General features: G+C 49.5%; 1 protein-coding gene across 1 annotated transcript; it reads right to left on the minus strand.

The window, feature by feature from the left end:
• Positions 1 to 3,152: 3,152 nt before the first annotated feature.
• On the minus strand, positions 3,153 to 11,799 carry LOC120508749 (putative P2Y purinoceptor 10). Its single transcript, XM_039722639.1, has 2 exons — positions 11,282 to 11,799; positions 3,153 to 6,165 (listed from the first exon to the last, which is right to left on the minus strand). The coding sequence occupies exon 2, from the start codon at positions 6,161 to 6,163 to the stop codon at positions 5,141 to 5,143; it is 1,023 nt and encodes a 340-aa protein (XP_039578573.1). The 5' UTR covers positions 6,164 to 6,165; positions 11,282 to 11,799; the 3' UTR covers positions 3,153 to 5,140.
• Positions 11,800 to 12,535: the final 736 nt, after the last annotated feature.

Consider the following 12,535-nt stretch of genomic DNA (forward strand, 5'->3'; position numbering starts at 1 on the left):
TGACTTCTGTGCTGCCTCTTTTCCAGCTGGGCAGTTTTCCCTGATATCCAGGGTCACAGCTCACTGCCCAGGGCTTGTACAGATAATTTGGCTGTTGGCAACTTTCCCTTCCTGGAGGTAACATAAAAATAGAAATATCTTACCCTATATTTTGTAGGTGGTTGTGTGACCTCATAAAATTAACAGGAACAGAGCTGTGGAACAGAAATGAAAGGAGGAAGATCTTATGAACTTGTTACCAGCTCAGGGGCTGGGATCAGGAGTGCACCAGAGCTCTGCCACCCACTCAGCTGACAGGTCTCCTTGTGCCCAGAAATCACAGAATCTGAGAGTGATTTGGACTGGGGACCTTAAAGACCCTCTGATTCCAACCCCCCTGCCATGGCCAGGGACACCTCCCACTATCCCAGGTTGTTCCAACAAGCCTTGGACACTTCCAGGGATGGGGCAGCCCCAGCTTCTCAGGACACCCCAAATCCCATGGTTCTCATCTCAGAGGATTTGGGAGATGCAAGAGCTGTTTGTCATTCCCAGTTTTCTTCCTGTGCATCTCTTCCAGCAGCTGGTGCTGATCCTGGGAAGGAGGAGCAGCGCTCGTGTGTTTGTGGAGCCCTCAGAGAGCACAGGAGGGAGGCTGGCACTGTGCCCTGGTCCTCTCCAGAGGGCAGAGGTTAATCCCAAAGTGAAGGGGTGTTTTATCAGGATATCCTGCCTGGGACATCCTATTTCTGTGTCTGCAGCAGCATATCCAGCCATCCCTGAGCCCTATTTTTAGGTGTTTTTTTTCCAGCTGTGCTGCTGGGGAGGGAAGAGATCTGTGGATGTCAGACCCAAGCGAGGGCTTGGTAACCAAGCTGAGCCCTTCCTCTGCTCCTTGGCTTTTTTGAGAACTTTTCCAGAGGATCACAACATTCCTGGCCATGAAAATTTGAGGGATTGACAAACCTCAGTCCTCATCCTTCCACACACATGGATCAACCTCTCCATCCTTCTTTCAACTTGAGCATGTTTTTGTTTAGCATTTCTGTTTCTCTGGCTCATCCCCAACGTGCCTTTCACACTTGGCAACGTTCTGCTTTCAAAGGAGAAGACACAAAGGAACTTTTAAAATAACTTTTCTAATAACTGTGAGACTTTATCTAAGGCCTCCAGATAAAGGTCTCTTCTCCTGCAGCCTGGTATCCTGTGGGCAGGGGGCCAAACGCAGATGATCAGCATCTCTCAAGTGCTCAGCATTGAGAATATCTGACAGGATGCACCTGAAGGATGTATGAAAAGCAGGGGGAGGAGGAGGTTTGTTCACACAAAGCAGCTTCACCCTTGTGCAGGGAGCTGAGCGGGGCTGGGTGAGCCCCCAGCTCATTGTCCCTCTCGCTGTCACACAGAGTTCTCTGCAGGGACAGCATTTTGGGAAGCTCTGATTCATTTTAAAGCAAATGATTGTCAGTGCCTCCCTTACTTTTTGGGCTAAGCCTTTGTCCAATCCACAAACCCAGCATTTTTGGTTAAAATGTACCAGTCATCCCCGAAATCTTTTAAGTGCGATGAAGTGATTTCATGTTTTTGAACTGTGGGGTTGTTATCCTGCATTTCCAGCTTATTTTATTTTTTCCCTGGGCAGAGAGCTGGTAATTTAATTTAAGGGAAGCAAGAGGTACTGCAAGATTCTGCAGCTCAGAACCTGAAGCTGCAGAAAGGCTTTGAATCCCTCAGGAGTTTTTTCCATGTGTGCTTGCTCTCATGCACAGGAGGATCCTCTCAAGGAGAGGAGGTGCCAGACATCTGCTCCTGCTTAGGATGGGGTGGCACTGCAGAGAAACACATTTGCTTTTGCTAAAAGGTGAATGGCTCATGTTCTAGAGGAAAAGAAATGTGTTTGCCCAGGGCTGTGCCTTGGGGATGGGCCAGTGCAGGTGGCTTGGAGACCTCACCACATCTCCATCCTGAGCAGTTTCCTTCAGGGTGAGATCTCCAACCCCAGGAGTCCTTCAGATCCATCTTTCACACACCTGTGGAGCTGTACCAAACCTCTTGATTTGGTTCAATTCTGCCTTTCTGTGGCATGTCTGTTAAAACACATTTTTTGTGTCTGCCCAAGAAGGAAGAAAAGTATTTTTCTACTCGTGAGTCTGAGCAGCAGGACCAGCACAAGAGATAATCCAGGAGCAACATCATGAAATTATATTTCCTCTTGTCAAAATAATAAACATGTTTTTTGGTCACAGGAAATGGGGTGAATTACAGGAACCTGAGCCAGGCTTGTTGTGCCTCTGATTGTGTGAGGCAAAGCAGCCCCTGCAGCCCAGGTCCTGGGTCAGATCCAGCACCAGCCAGCTGGGAAGGCAGCTGGAATAGTCTCCTCCTCACTGGAATGCCTGTTTTCTTCTCTTGAGATGCACACTGAGGTTTTGGAGGCCTGAACTAAAGGGTTTGGATATCACACACGGGTTTTTGGAGCCCAAATGGATCATCTTGGACTTTCAGAAAACTGCAGGTTTTCCCTGATCTCTGCTCTGAGCTGTTGCTCTCCAGGCTGGCCCATCCTGACTGACTTTGCCTGGTTTAAACCCATCTGGCAGCTGAACCCCAGCCAAAACCAGGGCACTTTCCCCTACACCAGAAGAGACTTTCAGTCAGAGTTATCTGATGCCCTGCACACCACAGGATTGAAAGTGTTGAGTGTGTGCCATTTCCTCACAGGTTGGGGCTGCAGTATGGAAAATAATCCCCTCTGGGGAACCTAAGGGACTTCAGAGGGTGAGTGAGACAGGAAAATGTGGGAAGCTCAGGTGCTTGGGGATGCCATCATGGAGAAGGAGAATGTTATCCCTGATGGAGACACCAAATCCTTGCTAAGGTTATGGGCAGGAGAGCCACTGTCACTCCTGGACACGCAGCAGCTGGAGCAGGTGTTCCCATGCCTTGTCCATCTTCCACTACCTAGGACACCTTCCCATCCTCAAAATACTTCTAAATCTAATAGAAGTATGGTAGATTCAAAAATTAAATAAGTAACCACTATTCAGAGTGAAAACAAGCAACAAATCCATTTAAGAATAATAAAAGTTGTGTTCCTTCTCTTGAACCCTGATCCCAGGAGGAGCTGATCCCACGCAGTTTTCCAGGTACCACTGATAACTACAAAACTCAGCTGATGTTTGCAAAACAGCCTTTATTTATTTTTTTTTCTTTTTGAGCATCAGTTCTTGGGAAGTAAAACCCACAGAAGGAGCTACAGAGTTCCAGTAAGTGGCATCACAAGTGGCTTGTTTTCTCAAGCTGATCAAGGGAGAAGGGTGCGAAAGTGAAGGGACAGGAAACAGCTCCCAGTCACGTGGAGGCTGAGCAAGGTCTATAAAAATCCTCCAAACAAGCACTGAAACTGAACTCTCCTTCTCTGACAGCTTTATACAGAGTGTAGCTTATGAGAGACTGCTAAGTGACAATAATTGAATGGTGTGAGGTCAGCTCTGCCCGTGAGCATCCTCCCCTTTGCAAGGGGACTCCTTGCAGTGTGTAAACATTTATTGTGTCAGTGACATCAGAGAGAACATTTCCATCGACCCCAGTGCATCCTACTCAGCCCAAAATCATCTTCTCACACCTGGGAGGAGAACTATGACAACTTATTGTGTTCAATCAGTGCTGTTGCCTTTTAGAGGGAAATGGTTGTTTAAACCCTGATTCTTGGCTTTCCTCCCCACCCTTTTTTGGTTTTTTATATTTATTTTATAAAACAGAGGAGTGGGAAAACACAATATACAGAAAGCATTTGGCTGAGTTAACATTTTAACTCAGTGGAATTGAATGGTTGGAGTTAAAATGTGCATAGCAAGTGTTTCTGGTATTTCTTCTGGTTTTGTAGCAACTGTTGCAAGACTGTACAAATTGTTCACATTCTTTTGAAAATATACTGATTTCCAAAGGCAATAAACTGGTGACTGTTCAGCCAAATCCATCCCCAGGTATCACAAGATACCCTTGAAGTTACAGAGTGGGTGGACTTGGCTGAAGAGGTGTAACTAATTAAAAAGAAGGGGTAAATTAATCCTTCCTTGTCCCTGCTTTGCATAGCTCTAAGAATGTAAACATTAGGATCACGACAGGACCTGGTGGAAAAAAAAACCACAATAGTTTATGACCTTAACTTCTGGTCTGTCAGTGAAATCACCTTGGCAAGGACTCCTCTCTTTTTTAAAAGATGCATCAACGGAACAGGTTGAGCAGAGCTTTTCTGGGGCAGATTCATCTCAGGCACCTCTGGACTGCACACAGAAGGGAGTGAGAACCTGAGTGGTACCACCAGCACCATCAAACCCACCTGCACTGACCCCAGGACCACCATGGTCCTGCCCCAAGGGGTCCAAAGGCAAAAGCCACCTGCCCATGTCCACCTTGCCAGCTTGGAGGGGAATAAAGTCACCTGGAGCAAGGGAAGGTGCCACTCTCTGGATGTTTGAGGAGAATTTGTCTTGCACAGGGTCTTGCACCAGCTGCAGGTGCAAGTTCTGGGATGTGTCAGCAATTAGGGAGCAAACAGAGGTGGGTGAGGAGGGAAAGGAGGAGCAGAGCAGGAGGGTGAGTGTGGAAAGGGGGAACAGAGGTCATTGGTGACCAGTGGGATGCACCAAACCCAGGAGCATATGGAAAACACCTTCACCTGTCCACAGCCCCCACTGCACAAATCACAAAGTCCTTTGGTTGCTACTGGCCAGTTTTAGGTTCTTGTGTGGTTTTCCCAGAGAAGATCCTTCAGCAGATGTCAGTGTATAAATGTGGGATTGTCTCTGGCTGGATCACAGAGCCTGCAACTGGGAAAATAGAAGGAAAGCCTGGGACTTTTCCACCATTTCCCAGTAAAAGCTTTTTCACTCCCTCCTGTGTATTTTCTAGTCCAGTGAGGTCAGGTGAGGGTGGCACAGGGAGTGGGACAGTCACATCAGTTGGGTCACTCACCAGATTCCAACACACCAGTCTTAGACAAGGTTTTATCTTCTATATACTGAAAAAAAATCCACTGCCACAAAACTCCCTTGGACAAACCTGCAGGATCTTCCACAACAGAGTTGGTAATGGACTATCCCAGAGCAGTCTCAGATTTCACATTAAATACTTTAGTTTCTTCCAAGTGGCTTCCTTGTCATTCCTTCATGGACGAGGCGCTCTCTTTGCTCATGAGCCGGCTCCGGATGGCCATGCTGCTGTGCCTGGAAATCTGTTCCTGGAACTCTGAAGTCATGAAGAAATAGATGATGGGATCCAAGCAGCAGTCGAAGCTGGCGAGGCTCAGGCAGAAGGGCTGGGTGTAGAGTGTGATGGTGCTCAGGAAGCAGTCGGTGATGACATTCTCCTTCACCAACATGTAGAAGAAGAAGTTGATGTGGTAGGGAGCAAAACACACACAGAACACAATGGCACACATGGAAACCATCCTGAGGGCCTTCCTCCTCTCCCCGCTGTTTTCCTCCGGGGTATGGAAGCCCCGGATGGAGTCTCTTGTTTTCCATGTGCAGAATAAGATGATGACGAGCGGGCCCACGAAGCCCAGGAGCTCGGCGGCGCCGGTCATCAGCACCGTGCCCACCTTGCTGTCGATCGGCTTCACCTGCAGGTCTGCAAAGCAGCTGGTGGTGTTGGCACCCAGCCCGTGGCTCCTCATGATGGGGAAGGGCACGCAGAGGGCCCCCACGACCAGCCAGACCAGGGCGCTGATGGCCACGTCGTAGCGGCGCTTCCAGCCCTTGGCTCGGAAGGGGTGGTACAGGAAGAAGTAGCGCTGGATGCTGATGCAGGTGAGGAAGCAGATGCTGGCGTACATGTTGAGGTACTTCAGGTAGAAGCAGAGCAAGCACAGGACATCCCCGAAGGGCCAGGTGTGGTTGATGTAGTAGTAGATGCGCAGGGGCAGGGAGAGGACGTGGGCCAGGTCGGCCACGGCCAGGTTGATCATGAAGATGACGGCTTTGCTCTTCCTGCTGAGGAAGCGGCACAGGACCCACAGGGCAGCGCTGTTGGCCAGGAGCCCCGGGATGAAGATGAGGGTGTAGGTGGTGGCGTAGAGGCTGCTCTTGAAGGTGATGTCCTGGTGGGAGCAGCTCTGGTTGCTCTGGCTCATGACTGGGTTGCTGGAAGAGGCTGTGGTGGTGTAGGGTGGGTGGGTCATTCCTGTGGAGACAAAACGGGATGTGAAGGCAAAGGCTCTGCAAGAGTTGTCAGTGCTCATGTCTGCATTTCCCATTTGGCTGTTCAGTACAAAGCAGAGGTTTGGGAATGCTGTCTGCATGAAACATCCTGGAATCGTGTTCAGAGCTGCCCTGTCAGAGATCCCACTGTTCCCTCAGGCGTGGGAGACCATTCCTGGTGTGTCAGTCCCAGGAGCACAGTGAAGTGGTACCACACTGATCACAGAGCAGCAGGAGAAGCTGCCCATCCTCTGGCCATCTCCTCAAGGTCTGCTGTGGTTTGGTCTTTGGGAGCAAGGCAGGAATACATGGATGAAAGGTGGATATATCCCAGCCTCCATCATGGCCATGGCCCAGCGCTCAGAGTGTGGGTGCCAAGCACTGAATCATGGAATGGTTTGGGTTGGAAAGGACCTTCAAGCCCATCCAGTGCCACCCCCTGCCATGGGCAGGGACACCTTCCACTATCCCAGGCTGCTCCAAGCCCCATCCAACCTGGCCTTGAGACTTCCAGGGATATGTTGGGCTGTGTTGGGCATTATGTGGGGAACAGGCCTCCAAGTCCCTCAGAGGACCTCATGGACCCACTTTCTCTGGCATTACGGGCACAAATCACATGCAGAAGGGTAGCAGGGAGCGGACTTGGAAAATGTGACTGTTGTGAACACAGCCAGTGCTGCTGAAGTGTTCTGTTAATGTATTTAAGCTGATGGAACACACAGAGACCTGGTCACGCCACCAACTTCTATTTCTCATCACCATGGCAGTCTCAGTCTGACTCTTTTTTCCGTCAGATAATTTTACTTTTTAGGTACTGCCAATTTCTGCCTCTCATCCGTCAGCAAAATGCCACGTGTTGAGCTGTTGGGCCACTTTTCTCTTGCCAGCTTTTGTAACCAGGACCAGTAAGTTTGGTAACTCATCCTCAGCAAGGCAACACAGGCAGGAGTTGGGGTTTATTGGGGGTTTCCTCCCAGGGTTATAATTCTTGTTACAGTGATTCCCTCCCATATTGAATATAACGGTTGAAAATCAGCTTCATATGGCACTGCAGACACTGATTCACTCCTCTGACTCATTTCCTGCGACAGGCATTTGCCAGAAAAACTGTCTCTGTAGGTAGAAATTAGTAACTCCTACTCTGTTACTGAAGCTTTTTCCTTCGTGTTACCAAAAGAGTTGAGTTCAGAGCTCTCCCTGACACACAGCACAAATTGCTGGGTTTCCAGCCTCTTAATCATTGTGGTGCTTACATTTGGCAGCCCATCCAGACTCTGTCCAGGCTGCCAGGGAAGGGTTGGGATTCAGCCCCCAAAATGCCCAGACATGGCAAGGTCCCACATGGGGCATGGGCAGAGAGCAGGGTCTTGTAACCCTGAACAGATTCTTGCATTTCTTTCTCAGCTTTTCTCTCACATTCCCACATCCTTCAAGAAGCTAGGTCTGTGTGTGTATCTCCTAAAACCTCAGCAGCTCCAGCTGCTCCGAGCATCAGGGAAGTGCTGCCTTTGGGAAGCTCTCTGCCTCATCCCCTTCCCTCAGCAGGATGCTGCATCCCAGGCCCTCAGAGCTGCTTTTGTCCCTCCAGCTCCATCCCAGCCACAGCTCTGGGACAGGATGCTCTGCCCCCTGTTCCCCCACCTCATGCTCCTGCCATGAGGCCAAAACAGGCCCAGGAGGAGGGAAGAGGCTCAAAGTGTGACAGAAACACAAAAGATTCATCTGGCTCATGGATTTACCTCCCCTGAGAAGCAGCAATGGAGGCCTCCTGCTCTCCATCTGGGAGTTGCCAGGACAGGGATTGAACAGGGGCTGAGCATGGGCTGTTCCTGCTCTCAGTGTGGGAAATGTGGGTTACACCCCATTTCCTGGGAGAGCTGTGAATTTCTGCTGCTCAGGAGGTTTCATCCCTTTCCAGCTGCTGTCCATGGCCTTGCCTCTGGAAAAAATACACCCACTGCACCTTCTGTCCCTTCAGGTCACCTCTCCCTTTGCCAAGAAACCATTTTCCAAATCCTCACATGCCTGGTTTTCCTTGGATATCAAAGCTGGAAGGTCTGGCCTGTTTCTTTGCCAAGAAACCATTTTCCAAGTCCTCACATGCCTGGTTTTCCTTGGATATCAAAGCTGGAAGGTCTGGCCTGCAGCTCCTCCAGACACAGCTGGTGGGTGGCCATTAAAACCACACAGGATGAGGTACAACTGCAAAATGTTGTATTTTAGAGACACTTTTATAATTGATTATCTAATTAAATGCTGTGCTTGTTCTTCAGTCCAATGAGTGACAGCAGCCAATTTGCTTGTCAAGGTTCTTAAACACAGCTAGGCCTTATTTAGTCCCTTCTGACCCAGAATATTCTGTGATTCTGTGACTTAGATCTCATGTGACACTAAGAGCAGTTGGGGTGATGGGGTGAAGGTCTGCTGACTCAAACTGGGCTCTGAGCAGAGGGTTTAGGGCAAACTCTGTGTCCAGCATGTGTCCCTGGAACACGAGGGTGATGCTGAGGGCACACACCCCATCCCAGAGCTCAGCTTGGCTTCCTGGTGGGACAAACCCTGCCCAGAGCGTGGAGAGCTTCCCCCTCATCTGTCACCTCCCTCCGCTCATTGTCCACAAGGGGTCAGAGTTCATCCAAATCTCATTTTGTGGCTTCTTTAAGCTATTTTTCTCACGCCAAGTGCTGTCTGAGTGGCAGCAATGGGACTCTCATGAGTCCACTTTGCCATCATTTAGGAGGAACCCAAACTGAAAATATCCAGTGTTGCTGAATAACTGATAGTAGTGAAAATATTACTCCCAGGAGTGGGCCTGGTTGCTGGTAAATTTTCTGATGATCTTTAAAGGTCTTTTCCAACCTAAATGATTCTATGATTCAATTTGCAGGTAGAAGAATCCTGAAAAGCTGCACTTTGGTGGAGATCACGGAGCTGTGGTGAACCTTAGAGCCAGGAGGTTCCAAAACCCATCCTGCAGGTGATGTCCCAGCCCCACCACCCCAGCAGATCTAACTCAGAGCCTGGGAACAGGGGGTGGATGCCCTGGAGTCAGAAAATCCCTCTCTGCATTAGGGAACTCAGTCTGAGCAGGGTGACCTGGCTGGCAGTGCACACAATTAATACATGACCACAATTAATATGCATGGGGTGGTGTCTGCTGGCTCATCAGCAGGGCCTTTCTGAGAATTACGAATTTCATTGCAAAACCACAAAAACATAATGAAATTATTCATCTCCTTAATAAAAAGGCACCCAGACATGCACAGTGCACCACAAAATTACTGCATTTCCGCCTTTCCTCTCACTTGGGCTCAGACTGAGACTAAATCCCACAGCAACCCCTTCTCTTCCCACTTGTGCACAAAAGAAGATGCTTGAGATACCACTGAGGGTCCTAAAATTACATCTCCAAAGTCCTTCACTGCGTGGTGGGTGTGAGCAGGGGCTGCAGAAAACTGAAATCTCCAGTGGATTTCATCAGTGCTCATTCACATCCTGCAGAGAGGTGGCTCTCTCTGCAACATTGCTTTCAGAATATGAATTTTTTTAAAAAAACAGTAACAAATAAACACACTGAGATCCAACCACTCTTTTTATATTTTTGTGAGATTCTGCATCCCTGATGCTGTTGCAATAGGGATATAAGAAGCGAGCATGTTATTACTGGAGCTTTGGAAACTAAACATAGCATTCCTAGGCAAAAGATGTTCATCTGGATAGGCTGAGAAGCACAGGGATATCATTCCAGAGCCCTGGATCTGTCTGAAGTGCCCATCAGAGCCAGGTTAATTGATTGGATTGGGGCACAAACATCTCCACACTCTGCCCTCAGTGCACGGCCGTGACCCTGAAGTGAAACCTCTGCGCTCGGAGTGGAACATTTTACAGTTAAAGGTGCTTTTTGGGGTTCTCTTTCACAGAAAAAGAGCAGGTCTGGGCTGTCTGCTGTATTTTCATTTTGCAGCATTGGCAGAACTCCTTCCTGCAGCTCCAGCAGAGACAGCAACAGCCCCCTCAGGGCTCCGGCTCCAGGCTGGGCAAGGGCTGTCCCACGGATGCACTTCCCTCGTGGATGGAATTCCCACGGCTGATGATGCTGCACCAGGGCCAAAGTCCCTGCATTTTCAGTTGACACCAAAAATATGTCCTTGAAAAGAACCCCACTGTCCCTGCACAGCTCCTGCCCCAGCCTGCTGAGGAATCCCCTCATCCTCACATCCTGACTCACCTTCTGCGAGATTCCCTCTTGATCCACCTGCAGAAATCCTGGATTCAGGGTCCACCCACTCTAAATCCTGTCTGTGAGCACCCCACGGGCTGTTTGCTGGGCTCCCAGCAGAGCTGAGCTGAGCTGAGCTGCTGGTGCAAGTGAAAGCAAAGCCAGCAGAAAAGCACCTTTTACAAAGTACAGCTGGAAGCCTGCAGACCATGAAGTCAAGTTTAAAACTTTCAGCCCATGAAGTTTAAAACCTTCAACCCATGAAGTTTAAAACCTTCAGCCCATAAAGTCAAGTTTTAATCCAGACTACAGCCTGAATTAGGAATTAAAACCACCTCAGGATTCTCATTAGCAAAAACAAGTCCAAGCAATCCTGCTATTTTTGTCATTCTGTGTCCCCTCACTATTATCAATTTCCTCCTGTTGCTGCTCACTCACAGAGCCTCAGATGGCACAAAGATGGGCAGCACATGGATTTTTATTTTATGGCAATATAAATCCCCATTGGAAAAAAAAAACCAGATTTGCATTTTACCCTTACTGTCAAGTATGACTTTAAAATAAAATACATTCCCGGAGGAATCAGGCAAGAGACAGAAATTATCCCTGTTAATGACACTGGAGAACAGTTGGAGCAGTGCTAATTGCCCACGCCTGACATTTGTTTTTGCAGGCGCAGCAGCCGCTGTTTGAACTCCTCCATGAGTTCACCCAGAGCATTGGCACACACGGAGAGCAGCGGCTGCTGCTGCTGCTGCAGGGCTCCAGGTGCCACAAAGCTGCTCCTGGCAAGAGCCACCTGCTAAGGAAGAGCCTGAGGAAAGAAAGCAGGAAGCAGCAGGGTTCTAGATCCCAAGGAGAGGGTTTAGAGCAGCCTTACCTTGGCAGGCAGAGCCGAGCTCAGCGCAGCAGAGTGCTCAGGAGGAAGTGGAACGTCCCCTGCACCACTGTTTACACGAGCGAGGGGACCTGGGTGACATCACGAGGTGCCACAAAAGGTGCAGCTTTTGCTGCTGCTCGCTTTTGCTCCAGCCCTGCTCCCAGCCCTGCCAGCTCAGTCCTGGTCAGCTGTCCCCACAATGACCCCAGAATGGGGTTACGTGCCTTTGTCCCAGGTGTTTTCTGTCCTGTGGCTCTGCTGGGCTGGCTTGGCACCCACTGGGAAGATTCCAAGTGGAGTTGGGCACAGGGCACCCCTTCCTCCCCTCCAACTCTTCTTCCCTTCCAACTCTTCTTCCCCTCCAACTCTTCCTCCCCTCCAGCTCTTCCTCCTCTCCAAGCACAGCTCTGAGCAGACCATGGAAACGCTCCCAAGGTTTCTGCCCTCCTGCCTGGCAGCTCAGCCCTGCTGTCCCCTCCTGCCCCTGGGGCTGAGGACCTGCTGGGTGCTCTGCTCCAGCTCAGTCCTCCTGCAGATGAGCTCTGACTTCCCAATGGCTTTTTTTAGCACAGTGTGAGCCTTGCCTGACATTTCTCCTGAACTAAATAAGTCCCCAGCTCGGTTTACACTCATTGGATCTCCCCGCCAAGGGTGGCACTTCTGACATTGCTTCAAGGAATGGGCACAGATCCAGCCTCACTTTATCCCAGGGGATAAATACAGGGCTGGGGCTACAGCTTTACCCTCTCGGAGGATCTCACTGTTTGGAGTTTCAGAAAGCCACCAGGAATCTGCCCTGCTTTGCCTCGCTGGGATCTGGCTCTCAGCACTCCACTGTCACCAGCTGAACTCTGCTGTGGTCTGAGAGTGTGAAATCAAACTTCACAGCAGCTCCTACCTGACATGGGGACAATGTAAGTGCTGATGTCTGACAGCTCAGAAACCTCAGAAACCCAAAACTGATGGCTCATCCAGGTAATTCCACATGAGCACCCCCTGAAGTGGGTGCTGTGCTTTCTAGACAGTCTCGCTTCCTCACTTGTCAAAGGAGGTTGGTAGAAGCTGGGAGCTTGCCAGGTGTTTATTTTAAAATTATTTATTTGGACCCCGTGAAAAGCAATAGTGAGGTTTTGGCCAGTGCTGCAGTGTTTATCAGCACATCCTGTTTAGCTGATTTTTTTTTTCCCCTCAGCAATGGAAACATATTTGTTGGAATTTATCCAATCACAAAATTGTCTTTCACATGAAATCACT

This window comes from Passer montanus, unplaced genomic scaffold (genome assembly GCF_014805655.1).
Source record: "Passer montanus isolate IOZ18808 unplaced genomic scaffold, ASM1480565v1 scaffold49, whole genome shotgun sequence".
NCBI lineage: Eukaryota > Metazoa > Chordata > Aves > Passeriformes > Passeridae > Passer > Passer montanus.

Bases quoted from the DNA above. Each gene is read 5' to 3' on its own strand.
- LOC120508749 (XM_039722639.1), bottom strand. From the start codon at position 6,163: ATGACCCACCCACCCTACACCACCACAGCCTCTTCCAGCAACCCAGTC.